General features: G+C 34.4%; 1 protein-coding gene across 5 annotated transcripts in view; it reads left to right on the forward strand.

Annotated features, from left to right (window-relative positions):
- Positions 1 to 16,585, forward strand: part of BDP1 (BDP1 general transcription factor IIIB subunit) — a 91,472-nt gene that overhangs the window by 4,046 nt on the left and 70,841 nt on the right. For 4 of the 5 annotated variants that reach the window (XR_013380055.1, XM_077898115.1, XM_077898114.1 and 1 more), the window contains exons 3-8: positions 1,567 to 1,676; positions 2,976 to 3,035; positions 4,778 to 4,906; positions 6,106 to 6,239; positions 7,311 to 7,405; positions 14,701 to 14,755. Coding sequence is in view for 4 of the 5 variants with exons in the window: in XM_077898115.1 (XP_077754241.1) it covers positions 1,567 to 1,676; positions 2,976 to 3,035; positions 4,778 to 4,906; positions 6,106 to 6,239; positions 7,311 to 7,405; positions 14,701 to 14,755 (583 nt within the window). In the remaining variant the exon portion in view is untranslated. The remainder of the gene's footprint in view (positions 1 to 1,566; positions 1,677 to 2,975; positions 3,036 to 4,777; positions 4,907 to 6,105; positions 6,240 to 7,310; positions 7,406 to 14,700; positions 14,756 to 16,585) is intronic. The other variant, XM_077898113.1, reaches the window with a different exon arrangement.

Below are 16,585 nucleotides of genomic sequence, written 5' to 3' on the forward strand. Positions count from 1 at the left end.
AATTACTTTCTTGGCTAGAATTCCGTTTATATGTTCGTCAGGCATGATTTGGAGAAAAAATATCTATAGCATTTAATGGCGCGTAATCAATATCTCGTTAATTGATTAATAAGAACAATAGACTTAATTTCTCTAGTATGTTAATTTTTATATATTCATCTATATCTTTATTGTTTTTGGTGAAGGCCACAGATAGAAGTTGTGTACACACAGACACATGGAAAGCATACAAAGCATATTTATAAATTAAGCCTTTAATCTGATTTTTCATGATGTCCTAAGTGACACGAGTTATATTAATTTGAATTAAGATAGGTATACTTGAGCAGCGTGAATTCGTAATATTTTCTTAGGTGGCAATATGGAAATTATAAACGGCAAGAATTTGCATGTATGTGTATAGTAGAGTCCATCTTCTTTTTACCCTTGAAAATGGATTTTTCTGAGAGAACATGGTACCAATAGTGAAGCATGTAAGTCTACAGTTAAATACTTAGGATTTGAATCTTAGAGTCATCCTGTTATGGGACCTGTGCATTTAATTAACTTTTCTGTATCTTCATCTGCAAAGTAAGACTGAGGATGGTATGTATCTTATTGGAGGGTTATAAAGATTAGATGACTTAATACATGTCAAACATATTTAGACTAGTGTCTGGCAAATAGAACCCAACACATGTCAGCTCTTTATTATAGGATGCCCTTTTTAATTAAGAGGAAGACACTTAGCCTGGTACTTTGTTTGTTATTTAATTCTATCATATTTGTGAAGTAGACGTCACTTTTTACACAGAAATAGCTTCACGGAGGTTATTTGCTTTTTATCAAACATCAAGGGGTTTTGAATGTATAACCTCTAAAATCTAAGTGTTTCAAGATGTTCTATGTTTATAGAATATGCTTAGGTAGATTTGTTCTGGGGAATTAAAAAATTAAAAATTTCCTTCAAGAATTTCATAAAATTCACAGAAATCCAGTTCATTACAGGGTCAACAAAAGCTATATGTTTATAAATTCTCAGTGAACTATTGTAGTTAGAAGACATTAGGGTGATTTTATATAATGAGGGTTTTTTATTTGTTTTATTATTATTATTTTTATTATTTTTTTATATAATGAGCTTTTATCCAGTCCTAGACACTTTAGTTTTTAAGGTTTCTTTTCTATTCTTTTTTTTTTTTTTTTTTAAAGATTTTATTTTTTTTCTTCATGAGAGACACAGAGAGAGGAGGCAGAGACATAGGCAGAGGGAGAAGCAAGCTCCATGCAGGGAGCCCAATACAGGACTCTATCCCGGGACTCCAGGATCATGCCCTGGCACACAGGCAGGTGCTAAAACACTGAGCCATCCGGGCATCCCCCAGTTTCTAAGGTTTCTTGATGTTCTACAACTTCTTTATATTCAGTTTAGGAAAACTCTTCCTTAAATTATGAATGATTATGGTAGGAATAACAAATCACTTGGAATGAATGCAATAGTGGGCTATACCTTACATTCTAGTACATGTGAATTTCTTCTATATTTGTAAAATAAAAGTAGGTCTTCATTTGTGCTTGTGTGTCTAGAAGCAATGGAAAAACAAATATGCCATAAATGAAAGTCAGAAGCCACCAGATCGTTCAAAAATGACTATGAGAGATTTCATATATTACCTGCCAGATAACAACCCAATGACGTAAGTAAACTTTACTTGTTTTCCTTTCTTTGCGTGTGTTGTGATGTAAGTACCACTTTTAGAGTACAGTTTCCGTGTTTTCTAAAAGTGTGTTGACAAAATTTATAGCACATACCATGTTCTTTTAGGTAGAATTTTTTTCTTAATTTTATTTATTCATGAGAGAGACACAGAGAGAGAGAGAGAGAGGCAGAGACAGAGAGAGAGAGAGGCAAAGACACAGGCATAGGGAGAAGCAGGCCCCTCTCAGGGAGCCCGATGTGGGACTCAATCCCGGGTCCCCAGGATCATGCCCTCGGCCGAAGGCGGCGCTAAAATGCTGATCCACCCGGGCTGCCCTAGGTAGAATTTTTTAACAAAGTTTAGTGGTATTTCAGGTAACTTCTTTCTTGGGTTGGTATCCATCACCTCTGAGGTTAAAAATAAGTTTCATTATATTCCTAAGCTGTGTAAGACCAACTAAACAACTTTTCTCTAATTGCTATTACGGTTTCCATTCTTTATATACTATATATAACCCAATTCTAAAGGAATGGTCTAATTTTTATGTCCTATCTCCTAATTATAGTGGCATTTGATTAACAAATCCTCCAAGAAGAAAGCTTTTTTAACTAATTAATTTTAAAGATTTTATTTATTTGACAGCGTGCACACAAGCATGGGGAGCGGCAGGCAGAGGGAGGGGAGAAGCGGGTTCAGGGAGCCCAACTTGGGGCTCAATCCCAGGACCTTGATATTATGACCTGATTTGAAGGCAGATGCCCACCCAACTGAGCCACCCAAGGGCCCGGAACAAAGCTTCTTTAGTCAGAGTTAGCCTGTCTCATTGTTATGTTTGGTGGTTTTGTAGATGGATGTAGGAATAGTAGCCTGTTTTCACTGTAGCCTTTTTCAGGTTTATCAGGTCTTTGGCCTATTGAAGGAAGGGCCAAACACCTAGGTTTTGAGTTATTTGACGTCTAGGATTTGGGAGACAAGCCATGTAAGTTGCTTTAGGCGTCAGGACTGGGAGAGACGCCCTTTACTAAAGAGTGGAGAGTAAAAACATTACTTACTTAGGCTGTTGCATATTACTTACACTTGAAGATAAAGGTTTTTGACTAAGAAATTGACTCCTGGACCATCCTGTCATTAATAATGATGTTATGGTGTATCATTTTATAAAAAGTAAGTTAAAATTTCTTTTTCTGTTGCTGGATGGAATAGGCATGATGTAAATTACCTTAAAATATTTTTTATGTTAAATATTAAATCTTTTACATATTTAAAAAAGAATATTCTTTCTTTTTTTTTTTTTAGTTCCTCACTGGAGCAAGAAAAGAAAACTGAAAAATCATTGACACCAGTCCAGACAAGAGAGTAAGTGTTTTATCTTACTGTTTTTTTAATAAAATCTTTGGTGGGTAGAGTTTTTTTTTTTTTTTTTTTTGGTGGGTAGAGTTTTTAAAAAATGAAATCAAATGATATTTTTTGTTACAGTCAAGTTACATGTGCTAGGAATATTTAAATAGAATCACAAGAGTTAAAGTTAATGTGTGATTTAAATCAAGATGAAAGGTCCACACTATTTGTGTATTATATATGGAAATGACCAGTCATATGATTTCAGTTAAAGCTTTTAGTATTAAAAAGGATTTTGTTTTGTTTTAGAATAATACAATGGTACAAAACCCAAAAGGAACAAAAGTAGACCTAGAAAAGTCTTCCAACTGTTTTCCGGTCATCTTGTTCTTCTATGGAGGCAACAAATGTTACCAGTTGTTTAATGTATCATTCTTATCCCATTCTGTGTCTATCCAAACAAGCTTCTATATATTTTGCTTTTTCCTTTTCTTTACCTTTCTTTTTATAGTTTGATGCCACTAGAGAATCTGTTTTTTTGGTATGAGCTTCTTGTTGCCTTCCACACTGCCCTGTAATGTTAGCTTACCACTAAGAAATGTCTCCAAGAGGCTTCCTAGGAAGTTAGTGTAGTTTTGTAATTCAAGATGAAGGATTATGGAAAATTGCCAGAAACATTGGGATTTTTTGGTTGTTACTTCAAAGGTTATTAAGTAATGATTGCTATTTTGCTTAGAACTTATATTGTTTTAAAGCAGAACTCTCAGACTTTAGCAGTTAGTTGCATTTTTATAGATTAATAGGTTATGTTTGCTTCTGTGAAACCCCAGGAAAACCATGTAGTTGAATGGAAGGTAATTGGGAATCAGAGTCATTATTTGGAAAATTGTGTTTAGCTTCTTGGTATGCCTTTACTGTTGTGTAATCTAGAGCAAAGATTATTTATTACTGCAGACCTCAAGTGTGTTTGAAAATACCAATGCCCAATAGTTGTTATGAAGAGTTAATAAATGATCTGGAAACTAACGCTTTATAACTGTAAGGTTTTTTTTTTTTTAATTCCCCAATATCTGTTTGGTTTATCTGATACTCTGTTGAGACAGAAAGAATGAGAATTTAGACAGCCTGGGTGGCTCAGCGGTTTAGCACCACCTTCAGTCCAGGGCGTGATCCTGGGGACTAGGATTCGAGTCCCACATCGGGCTCCCTGCATGGAGCTTGTGTGCTTCTCCCTCTTCCTGTGTCTCTGCCTCTCTGTCTCTCTGTCTCTCTTGCTCTCCCCCTCTGTCTCTCATGAATAAATAAAATTTAAAAAACATTTTTAAAAAATGAAAATTTAATTCTCTATTTTCTTTTTTTTTTTTTTTTTTAAAGATTTTATAGACACACAGAGAGTGAGAGAGAGAGAGAGAGAGGCAGAGACAGAAGCAGGCCCAATGCAGGGAACGCAATGCGAGACTCAATCCCAGATCTCCAGGATCACGCCCTGGGCCGAAGGTGGCGCTAAACCGCTGAGCCACCCAGGCTGTTTAATTCTCTATTTTCAAAAGAGAATATAGAGTTCTTAATAAATGCTCCTGGATAGAATTAGAGAAATTCTTCTAGTCCTGTCCTTACCAGGTAGGATCTTTAATTACATTTTAGGGAAAGTTGGAAATAAATAGAATATTGGATTTGAAGTAATTTATTTCACGAGTTCATAGTATTCAGAAAATACTTGTCATGGATATATGAATTAACCTATCTTTTACATGTGGTAGACAAGAAGGTAAGAGTACTCCTGATACTGCAGATAATGAAGTACCAGAAGATGATGTGGATGATGGACCATTGCTGGTTCCTCGAGTAAAAGTGGCAGAAGATGGATCCATTATTTTGGATGAAGAAAGGTAAGTTAAAACAAACACAGATTGTGGTTTCAAACCTGAGAATAAATGTGCTTTGTCTAATCAGAGAGAGTGTTTCCACATCAGTTATTGTTGCTTAGACACTGATGTTTATATTTTTCTAATGGATGTTGTAAATGGAAAAGTGAGTTAGATTCATTTATAATTTTTAGCTGTTTTTATGCTATGTTTTATATAAGAAGACTGTACTTTTGACCTATCATCCATTAACCAACCACCATTGTTTTACTAACTTTACCGATAATTGGGATGAACTACTGAACTAATCATATGCTGGCCTCTGCTGATGGATAGGTATCAAAAATTGAGTCTCAAAGTCAAAATTCATGTTTTCATATTATTAACTAATACCATACTTTGTTGTCTGGAAATAAGTAATGAAAATGCAATGAATCATGGGTTTAATATTCTATAATTTCTGTTTTGACAAAGTTTAATTCACCTTGTAGTTTCATTTCTCAGTTACAACATTAAAATTTTCAAATTTGGCATTGTGAAATTTGTCCAAAGTATGTTATAAAAAGAAGATTAATCATAAGTAAGTAAATAAAAAAGGGTGATAGAAAGTCTTCTTACAGTTGGTTAAAATATCTTTTTTTATAAAAAAAATCTTTTTTATAAATATAAAATTCTTTGATTAAACATTAAAACATTAATGCAATCCTATTAGTAATTATTTCTGTGTTTTCTCTTATATTGTGATGATATACTGGTCATTAAATAGTTAAAAACATTTAACTTATTTGTGTGCAGGAACATAGAACATAAATATCAGGTGCTTATATTCCTTTTTTTTTTTTTTTTATTTTTTATTGGTGTTCAATTTACTAAGCTTATATTCTTGATATTCTTCTGGGTCTAGCATGATATGAAAATATATATTAAATATAGGAGACATGCCCAAGTTAATAAAACAAAAAATTTTTTTGGTGGCCCAAAGATAATTTATAAATTTTATATTGCTGTTAAGAATTTTGAGAAAGTGTTAGCATTTATTTTTATTCCTTGGCAATCACTTTTTAAGGGAAAATTAGCGGATTCTTAGAAAATATGCATACCTCATATATATATTATACTTTTGATATGAGTCTGCCATGGTAAATTTCAAAATATAACTATTCGAATATCATTTTTTTTTCTTGTTTTTAGTGCAGATCTATTTAAAAATGTGTTTCTTTCAGTTTAACTGTAGAAGTTTTAAGGACAAAAGGACCCTGTGTTGTTGAGGAAAATGACCCTATATTTGAGCGTGGTTCTACAACTACATATTCCAGCTTTAGGAAAAACTATTATTCTAAACCATGGTCAAATAAAGGTAACTAATTTCATTTTAAATTGTGTAGGTTATTTATTTGAAATAAAGTGAATTATTTTCTTAAAGTAAATAAAATGCAAGCCATATTATTTTCTCTTTAGCTAATTTTATTGGTACCTTCCAGTGGGAACCCCCTCTCCTAATGCTTTGGAACACCAAATCTCTGGCTTTATCTTAGTACTCTTTTTAAGAATTAGCATTATGGTCATGCTGGAGTATTCCTCTCTGTCAAATCCTTATTTTATGGAAAATTAATATTTTTAAATACTCAATAATGTTATACTTTTATGGCATAATAAAAATTTTAAGAATAAAGACCAGGCTGTTAAAAAAGCCTGTAATACCTATTGAATGGTATTGCTTATTATTTTTACGGTTTTTATTTGAGGGGGGGAGAGAGAGAGAGCAATCAAGCAAGCATGAGCAGGGGAGAGGGTCAGAGGGAGAAGCAGACTCCCTGCTAGCAAAGCCTGATGTAGGGCTCAATCCCAGGACCCTGGGATCGTGACCTGAACCGAAGGAAGATGCTTAACTGACTGAGCCACTCAGGTGCCCCCTGGTATTGCATATTCTTATAAAAATAATTCATTTGAGGGGAAAAAAACATAACAGAATAATGAGGGCAGCAAGAAAGATTCCATGCTTTCTTCCTCTGACTTCCTCGATCCTATTCTGTTTGGGTTTCTTGTGTGTTTTTCTAGCTACTTTCTTAGACATACTAATTAGCACATCTTGGTTGCTTCCATTAAAGCAGTAATATACTGACTGTGACTGACAGTTTTCTTAAGGACACTTTGAAACCAGAAGGCAGAATGTTGTCGTCATCTTTACTTTTTTTTATTCCAGTTGCTTTGGTATGAGTATACAAATTTCTTATATTAATTTCTGTATGAAAATTTAGAAATATTTTAAATTCTTGAAGTTCTTTGCAATAAAATTCACTAAATATTTCCTAAAGACTATTAAGTACTCTCATTTATTTTTAACCCAAAATGTATACTTAATCTAAGATTTTTTTCCTCTGAATCATTGAGTTTAATTTCATTCTTTGTAAATCTTTTATTTTTACAGAAACAGATATGTTTTTTTTAGCCATCAGCATGGTAGGAACTGACTTTTCTATGATCGGACAGCTTTTTCCTCACAGAGCAAGGATAGAAATTAAGGTAAAGTACACCCAGGATATTTGTTGATTGGAAAAGGACCAAAAATTACTAGGTTTTTTTTTTTTTTTTTTTACTTTTATGTAAACCTCAGTCAATTCTTGTTGTCTACTATGTTTTGGGTAGATCTTTCCCTTTTCATAGCTCAGAAAGTAATGCAGTATTACTCAATTCTAATATGAGTACAGTCTCCTTAGCTTTAGCATATTATTTGTTTTCTTGCCCATTTCTAAAATGGATTTGAGGGAGTACCCCTAAAACCACCAAATATAAGATAAAAGAAGAGCTGAATATTGGAGAGGGAAGATAAATGTACTAGAATTTTTGGGTTAAGAATGGCTTCTGAACACAATGGATTTCTGAATTTCCTAGGAAGGCATGAAGAGAAGTACGCTAAGTTAAATAACTCTTTTTTTTTTTTTTTTTTTAATTTTCACTCTTAAGATTTTTTTTTTTTTTTTTAATTTTTATTTATTTATGATAGTCACAGAGAGAGAAAGAGAGAGAGGCAGAGACATAGGCAGAGGGAGAAGCAGGCTCCATGCACCGGGAGCCTGATGTGGGATTCGATCCCGGGTCTCCAGGATCGCGCCCTGGGCCAAAGGCAGGCGCCAAACCGCTGCGCCACCCAGGGATCCCTAAGTTAAATAATTCTTATTATCTCATCTAACCATTGTTTTCCTATGCTGCCTTAACTTTTGTTAAGTCAGTCAGGGACACTATTAACAACAATGATGCAAGTTAGTGCTTTATTATGTCTGAAAGAATGAGCATTCTCTATTTTATTCTTTTGGAGTGCACACTATGTTGCTGTAATGCATTTCTAATTTATGGTGAGATCTTTATTCAACCATGGGTTTTTTGCTTCATTAATTAAAAGAATACTATGAAAGATTTTTTCTTGAACTAGACTAGGCATGGATCCTTACTAGTGGACCATTGTATAGTGTAATTGTTATTCTGTTTCTGCAAAAGATGAAGAATTGTTTATATTATTTATGTTCTTTTCCTAATGTTGATCTTTATAAAGAGAACAAAATGTTAAACTGTGAAGGCTAGAAATTGATTGTCTAGGGAGCTTTCTGATCTGAGTAATTAATGATAAATTTGTCACTAGACTATTTTTCTCAAATTATTTAGATTCCTCTCCTAAGGTTGGTGCAGTTCCAACAGGTCTTTGGGCAAAAGTATAGAAGAGTAAAAAGTAAAAATGGACTAGTCAGTTATATTGATTTTCAAATGTTGAACCAAAATTCTATTATTCCTTTGGTATGTTTAATTTTATTGTATTTTCGTGAGGGCTTTTTGCATATTTGTTTATGAGAAATATCTTGTAATTTTGTTTTTTTCAAACATTTTGTCTGTTTACTCCTGAGACACACAGAGAGAGAGGCAGAGACATAGGCAAAGGGGAAGCAGGCTCGTCACGGGGGAGCCTGATGCGGGATTTGATCCCACAACCCTGGGACCATGGCCTGAGCTGAAGGCAGATGCTCAACCACTGAGCCACCCAGGCATTCCTGTAGTTTTTTTAAATACCTTTGTCTAAAATGTTTTGGATTATTGTGGGGATAGAAATTGAGTTGGAACATGTTCCCTCTTTTATGTGAACAAATTTAAGATTAGTGGTATTTCTCCTTTAATGTTTGATAGAATTCAACAGTGAAACCATCTGGGCCTGTAATTTTCTTTGCAGGAAGAATTTGATTATACATTCCATTTCTTTAATATCTATAGGTATATTTAGATTTGCAGTTTCTTGTGTCAGTTTAGATGTTAAGCTGCTGAATTTATAGGCATGAAGTTTTTCATACTGTTTACTAATAATTTTAATGTTTTCCTCTTTGATAATTGATATTTTCCTTCTCTCTCTCTCTCTCTCTTTTTCCTTTTTCTTGCTAAGGGTATTTTGACTTCCAAAAGTATTTTTAATGAATGACTTTTAACTATAAGTTTTTAGTTGCTTGTGTATTTTTATTTTTTTAACTCTTTAACATTTCCTTTCTTTTATTTACTGTGCCTTTAATTTTCTCTATTTTTCTTGCTTCTTAAGATGAAAATTTGGAAAATTGATTTTAACCCCTTTTTCTTTTCTAATTAGACGTTCAAAGGTATACATTTTTATCTGAGCACTGCTTTTGTTGCATTTCATAAATTTTGAGGTTGTTTTTTCATTATTAAGTTAAAAGTATTTTCTAGTTTTCCTTGTGATTTCTTTCCTATTTTTTTTTTTTAAGATTTTATTTATTTATTCATGAGAGACACAGAGAGAGAGAGGCAGAGACATAGGCAGAGGGAGAAGCAGGCTCCCTGTGGGGAGCCTGATGCGGGACTCGATCCCAGGATCACGACCTGAGCCAAAGGCAGACATTCAACACTGAGCCACCCAGGTGCCCCTTCCTTGTGATTTCTTTACATGTCAGTTATTTAGAAGTGTGTTAATTTCCAAATATTTGGGACATTGGTAAATATCTTATTGTTTTCTACCTTAATTCCATTGTGAGTGTGAAATAAGACGATCTGTAAGATTTCCATTTTCTGAGATTTATTTTAGAATCTTTTATACTTATCTTGGTCAGTATTCCTGGTGCACTTTAAATGAGTGTGTCCTCTAGTTGTTGGATGTTTTATCTAGTTCTCTATCAGTTAACTGAGAGAAGAATTGACATCTGCAACCATAATTACAGATTTGCCTGTTTCTGTGTTTATATCTATCAGTTTTTTTTGTTTTTTTTTAAGATTTTTTTTTTTTGTTTTGTTTTTAAGATTTAAAAAAATTTTGAGAGTGAGCAAGCACGAATGACGGGGAAGGGCAAAGGGCGAGGGAGAAGCAGGCTCTCCTGCTGAGCAGGGAGACCCAACGCAGGGCTCAATCCCAAAACCCTGAGATCATGACCTGTGCTAAAGGCAGATGCTTAACTGACTGAGCCACCCAGGTGACCCTATTTATCAGTTTTTAATATATATTGAAGTTCATGTATATTGAAGTTCTTTGAGTGCATTGGCTTTTAATATTTTATTGAATTGATAATACATCATAAGTCCTTCTCTGATATATTTCACTTGGCATAACGTTTTCAGTGCCAATTCACGATGTTACAAATGGAAGGATTTCTTTACCACTAATATTCCTATACACACACCTATATGCCATATTTTCTTTATTCATTTGTCACTGGACACTAGATTGTCTTGGCTTTGTAAATAATGTTACAGTGAATGGGGGATAGTATATCTTTTCAAGAAGATGATTTTGTTTCTTTCAGGTAAAGATGCAGAGGTAAGATTGCTGTATCATGATAATTTTGTTTTATTTTTTTGAAGAATATCCACACTATTTTCCAGTGGCTACAGCAATTTATCCAGTTCTGATGCTCTGCTTTTTAATTTAATTTTGTTATAGGTTGCATTTCTGGCATGAAAAAATGTTAATTGAATTCTTACGTTGACCTTTGATTAAAAATAGCATGAGATGTCTGTTGTACATTTCCATGTAATAATTTAGTTCATTTACTTTAATGTAATAATTGATATGACTGAGTTTACGTCTGCCATCTCAATATTTTCCTCTTATCCTGCTTTTTACTCCTTGTTTGCTGCCTTCTTTTGGGTTATTCAGATAAATTGTATTTAATTTTTTCTTTTGTACAATTTCATTCTTTATACTTCATATTCCACAAGTAATAAACTCTTAAAAGTATATTCCATTTACCCTTCAGCCTTTGTGCTATTGTATATTTCACTTTTTACATAACCTAGTTTTATGTCGAACTTATTTTAAAGTCTTTTATCTTTAAAGGAAATGGAGTAGAAAAAGGAAACTAGTTTTAGTACATAGCCACGTTTAGTATTTAGCCACCATTTTTTTTTAATTTTTATTTATTTATGATAGTCACACAGAGAGAGAGAGAGAGAGAGAGGCAGAGACATAGGCAGAGGGAGAAGCAGGCTCCATGCACCAGGAGCCCGATGTGGGATTCGATCCCGGGTCTCCAGGATCGCGCCCTGGGCCAAAGGCAGGCGCCAAACCGCTGCGCCACCCAGGGATCCCTAGCCACCATTTTTTATGCTTATAATGTCTTACAGGTTTGAAAGGCAGATCTGCTGTTGAAAAATTCTCTCAACTTTGATTTATCTGAGGTCTCTATTTCAGCTTCACTTTTGCAGGATATTTTGCTGGATAGCCAAGTGATTTAACAGGATTAAAGGATTTTTCCTTTCAGTGTTTTAAAATTGTCATTCCATTGTACACTGACTTCCAGTGTTTCTGATGAAGAATCGGTCATATTTATGTTATTCTTCCTCTGTGTGTGATACATTGTTTTGCTCTCTCTCTGGGATCCCACTTACGTGTGTTAGTGTACATAAGATTATACTTCAGGGTACTACTAAAGCTCTGTTAGATTTTTTGTTGTTGTTATGTTTTGTATTTAACTTGGTTAGTTTCCATTACTGTATTCACAAGTTGACTGTCTTCTACTTTCTTTGATCTGCAGATAAGCATATTCAGTGAATGGTTCGTTTCTCATGTTCTATTTTTTATTTCTGTAATTTCCACTTGGTTATTTTTCTTAGTTTCCTTTCTTCTGCTGAGATTTCCCTATCTGTTCATTCTGTTATTTTCCTTTAAATCATTGAACACATTAATAACAGCTACTTTAATTTTTTTGTCTGCTAATTTCAATGTTTATGTCATGTTGAGATCTATTTCTGTTGAGTCTCCTTTTTTTTCCTCGTGTATCACATTTTTCTGTCTTTTCTCATGTTATGGAGTTTTGTAAATTGAGTACTAGACATTGTGGATGATATATTTGATAATGTCTGAATTATGTTTGTTTTTTTCCTTTAAGGAGTGTTAAATTTTATTCTAAAAGGCAGCCAATGTCTTCCCAGCTCTCCTTGTTCCTGTCAAGGCTTGGTTTTAGGCTTTAATAAGGCAAATCTAGATTGATCCTTATTCTGGGTTTCTCATCTGAACCATCAAAAAGAATTTGAATTCCTTTTTTCTAAGTTCTCCAAGGACTGTCATATTAGTACTGTTCTAGGTGCATGGAAGAGAAGGTGACTCATTACATATAGTGTATTCTTTAGGGGATTAGGGTCTAATTCTCATGGCTAGAACCCCAGTTGAGAAAGGCTGCTCCAAGACTGGTCCTTATCTCTAAGAGGTGGCTCTTCTGGTATCTGAAGTAAAGGTTTGGGTTTTAACTTTCCATTTGTGTGGGCTAGAATTCTGTTACCTCTGTGTGTTATGCTCTCATTCCTGGAGTTCTCTACTAGGCCACATGCTGTGGCATGTGGAACCCAGATGTAGAATAAGGACCCATGGGATACTTCTCCTGGGCTTGTGAGGCTCCCCTTTTATTTCCTTTTTTTTTTTTTTTTTTTAATTTATTTATGATAGTCACAGAGAGAGAGAGAGAGAGAGGCAGAGACACAGGCAGAGGGAGAAGCAGGCTCCATGCACCGGGGAGGCTCCCCTTTTAAATAGCAGTCTTTCTAGAATTCCTAACGATTCTCTACTTCCTTAGCTCAGTGAGAGCTCTCCTCTCTTTGACCTTTATTTCCTCTTCACTGTTTAGGAAATTTAGCCCAGTCAGAGAGCCAGGGTGAATGTTGGTACATCTTAGGTATTTCCATTCTCTCCGGAAATATGGGGTTGTAGTTTTGCTCTTGCTATTGTCCAGGGTTTGGAAATAGTTGATTCATTTATTTTGTTCAGTGGTAAAGTAATTTTTGGTGTGGCTGGATGTGTTGAGTAAGTCTATAACCAATTATTTTATCAGTGTTAGGGTTGGATATAATGGGATTTATTTTACAATCATGGAATTTAGTCTGGAAGAGTTTCTGTCTATAAATTCAATGAATAATAATACATTCTTTAAAAATGTCTTAAAATGTTATCAATTATATTCCCATTTATGTAAAATATGCTGCAATATTGTTTTAAAATTGAATAATACCTAAAGCTTACTGACATTTCTCCTAGAATATTTAATTTAGTGATGATAGCCTGTCATTTGTGGAAGTAACTTTCAAGGAGGTTTTTTTTTTTTTTTTTTTCAAGGAGATGTTTAAAGAATAATATCTTTGTAGGAGAAAGATGATAATTTTTGAAAAGTTGTATGTTACTTGGCAGTAAGATTTATGAAGAAAAGACTGGGAAAAAAGAGTAACAATTAGATAAAAAGATATTAAAATCCTGTGAAGTTGTTAGAGAAATTGGTGATTCTTCTCTCCAGGATATATATGCATGATTAGACATTCTCAAACACAAGTGTATACTCTCACACTTCATAATGACTTCAGGATGGATTGAACCTTAAACTTTAACCATCTCCATCTTAATGAAAGTAATCTGGAGTGCAACTTAGAATGGTGTGATCGTTTATTTTCAGAAAATCAAGAAATGTGCCTTAATATAAAGAAGACTCAAAAGATAAACTTAGCTTTACTAAAAATTATTTTGCTTCTTTACAGTCTCTCCTCAATGCCATAAAAATCATTAGAATAATAACATATTTAACTTGATGTGAAGAATATATTAGTTTTTAAAGTGCTAATACTAGTTAGCTTAATTGATAGTTTGATTTGTTACTAGGCTAGTTGGCTTTATTTTTTCGTATCTTCTATAAATCTAGCTTCCGTTGCTGATTTATGCTGTTGATTATAAGGAGGTTCAAAGAGTTCAGTATAAATCTTCATCCCTATTATTAAAACACTGAAGGTTTAAGTTGCTTGCCTATTGGCACAAACGTTATTTAGAAGAGAACCATTTGTTATTATAAGAATTTGTTTTAATACTTACTTTTAAATGTAATCTGCTTTTTTTGAAGATCTTCAGATCTTTTTTCTTTTTAACGAATTTACTGATTTGAGAGAGAGATTACAAGTAGGGGGAGTGGCGGAGGGAGAGGGAGAAGCAGGCTCCCTACTGAGCATGGAGCCGGATCCGGAGCTCCATCCCAGGACTCTGACATCATTACCTGAGCTGAAGGCAGATGCTTAACTGACTGAATCACCCAGGTGTCCCATTTTTTATTTTTTTGAGAGAGAGAGAGAGAGAAAGAAAACGTGTGAGTGAGGAGGGGCAGAGGGAGAGTGAGAGAGAATCTCAAACAGACTTCACGCCCAGTGCAGAGCCTGATATGAGACTCTCTCTCATGACCCTGAGATCATGACCTGAGCAGAAATCAAGAGTCAGATGCCTAACCATTGAGCCACCCAGGCACCCCTATAATCTTCACTTTTTTAATGGGAGAAAATTACTATAGGCTTTTGTCTTCTTTTATTAACAGAATAAATTTAAACGTGAAGAGAAAACAAATGGATGGAGAATAGACAAAGCCTTTCGTAAGTATTAAGACCTCTTTTGAAACATTATCACTTGGAGATCTTAAAAAATGACCAATCTTTTATCTTTGGATTCATTGTGTTTTAGATTTGTTTTGTCTCTTTATTGTCATAGGAAGAATGAGACTGGAGATTTTTCTCTTCAGCAGTGCAGGTCTGGGAGCTGATAACAGATCTATAGGCAAGGGATTAGCTAAAACATCAGGAAGCCCAAGTAAGCCGAGTTCTGAGTTCCAGAAGTTAGAGGAACTGAAGATAACTATTTCTTTTTCTTTTTCTTTTTTTTTAAGATTTATTTATTTATTTTAGAGAGAGATGGAGAGAGCTTCTCTAGGGGAGGGGCAGAGAGTGAGGGAGAGAGAGAATCTCAAGCTGTCTAACCCAGTGCTACCTTCCAGAACCCTGAGATCATGACCTGAGCCAAAATCAAGAGTTGAATGCTCAACTGACTGAGCCATCCATGTGTCCCTGAAGACACCATTTCTAATTTTTTTTTTTTTTGAGGGATCTGTATTCAAGGAGTTGTTTCTGAAGAACTTATACTATAGATGATTCCTTCTAGTGGTCATTCATTAATTTAACAATACTGAACACCTCCTGTGTGCTACTTAATGTTCTAGGCAGAGGATGTAATGGTAAACAGGGCATTTGAGAAACCTGTTTTAGATAGCTGAGAGGAGAAAATAAGCATGGTTAACTGCAGAAAGTGAGTAATTTCTAAGAAGAAGAAGAGGGAGTGAAGAGTGGATGTGTAGATTGAGTGGTCAGGAAAGTTTTCTCTGAAAAGATGGCATTTTAATTTTGACCTGATTTGAAGGAGTGCTATACATTTTTCAGCTTTTAAGTAATAGCCTCATTAAAATTAACTTTTTTTTTGTCTGTTTGAGTCCAGAGGAAAACGTTAAGGGATCTGTACAGCAAAACAAAATTGAATGCATTGTTTAAAATAGTACCTATAAGGATGCCTGGCTAGCTCAGTCAGAAGAGCATGTGACTCTTGACTTTGGGATCATGCCTTAGAGCCCCATGTTGGCTGTACAGATTACTAAAAAAGTAAACTTAAAAAAAAAAAAGATTTGACACTTATTTAAAAAAATAATAAAGTAGTACTTATATTCTTTGTGTGGAAGATAGTTCTCAATGTTTCATTATAAATAAATGAACTCCGTGTCCATTTGCTATAGTGCTAATCTGAGAACAAAACTTCTACTGAGGATTGATGTTATATAGCATGTGTGTTTACTTTATGAGTAGACACTAAGGTAGATGACTAGACTCTACACCCAGTGTTGTACGGGATTCTCAGGGACATCCTTCCTGGAGTGGCTCCTGGAAGAATTGTTTTGGTCCTCACCCCTCTCCATTTTGGAGAGGTGGTCCTGAAACTGTGTATTATGTTCAGTGCATTATAAGAAAAAAAGAATCCATATATCTGTAAAGGCTTTATGGGGTGTGGAGCCATTGTTAAAACAGTTATTGTAGCTACATTCACTGATTTGGGTGCTTTGTAGTGGAAAATTAAAAAAAATTAAGTCCCCCATTTTTTTTTTCTTTTATAACTTCTGTGTTCAATTCCTTTGAAAATTATTTTATTTTTTAAAAGTTTATTTATTTAAGCAATTTCTAGTCCCAACGTGGGGCTTAAACTCCAACCCCAAGATTAAGAGCTGCATGTTCTACTGACTGAGTCACAGCCAGGTGCCCCATCCTCTGAGAATGATTTTAATGCTGTATTTTTCAGAATCATTGTTGTGGAGGGTCAGAACAGAAAAAGGCTGAATCCACAATAATCAGGGCCTTCAGGAATCCCAGGTTTGGGGTTGGTTTCTT

Source organism: Canis aureus, chromosome 5, assembly GCF_053574225.1.
Source record: "Canis aureus isolate CA01 chromosome 5, VMU_Caureus_v.1.0, whole genome shotgun sequence".
NCBI classification, from domain to species: domain Eukaryota; kingdom Metazoa; phylum Chordata; class Mammalia; order Carnivora; family Canidae; genus Canis; species Canis aureus.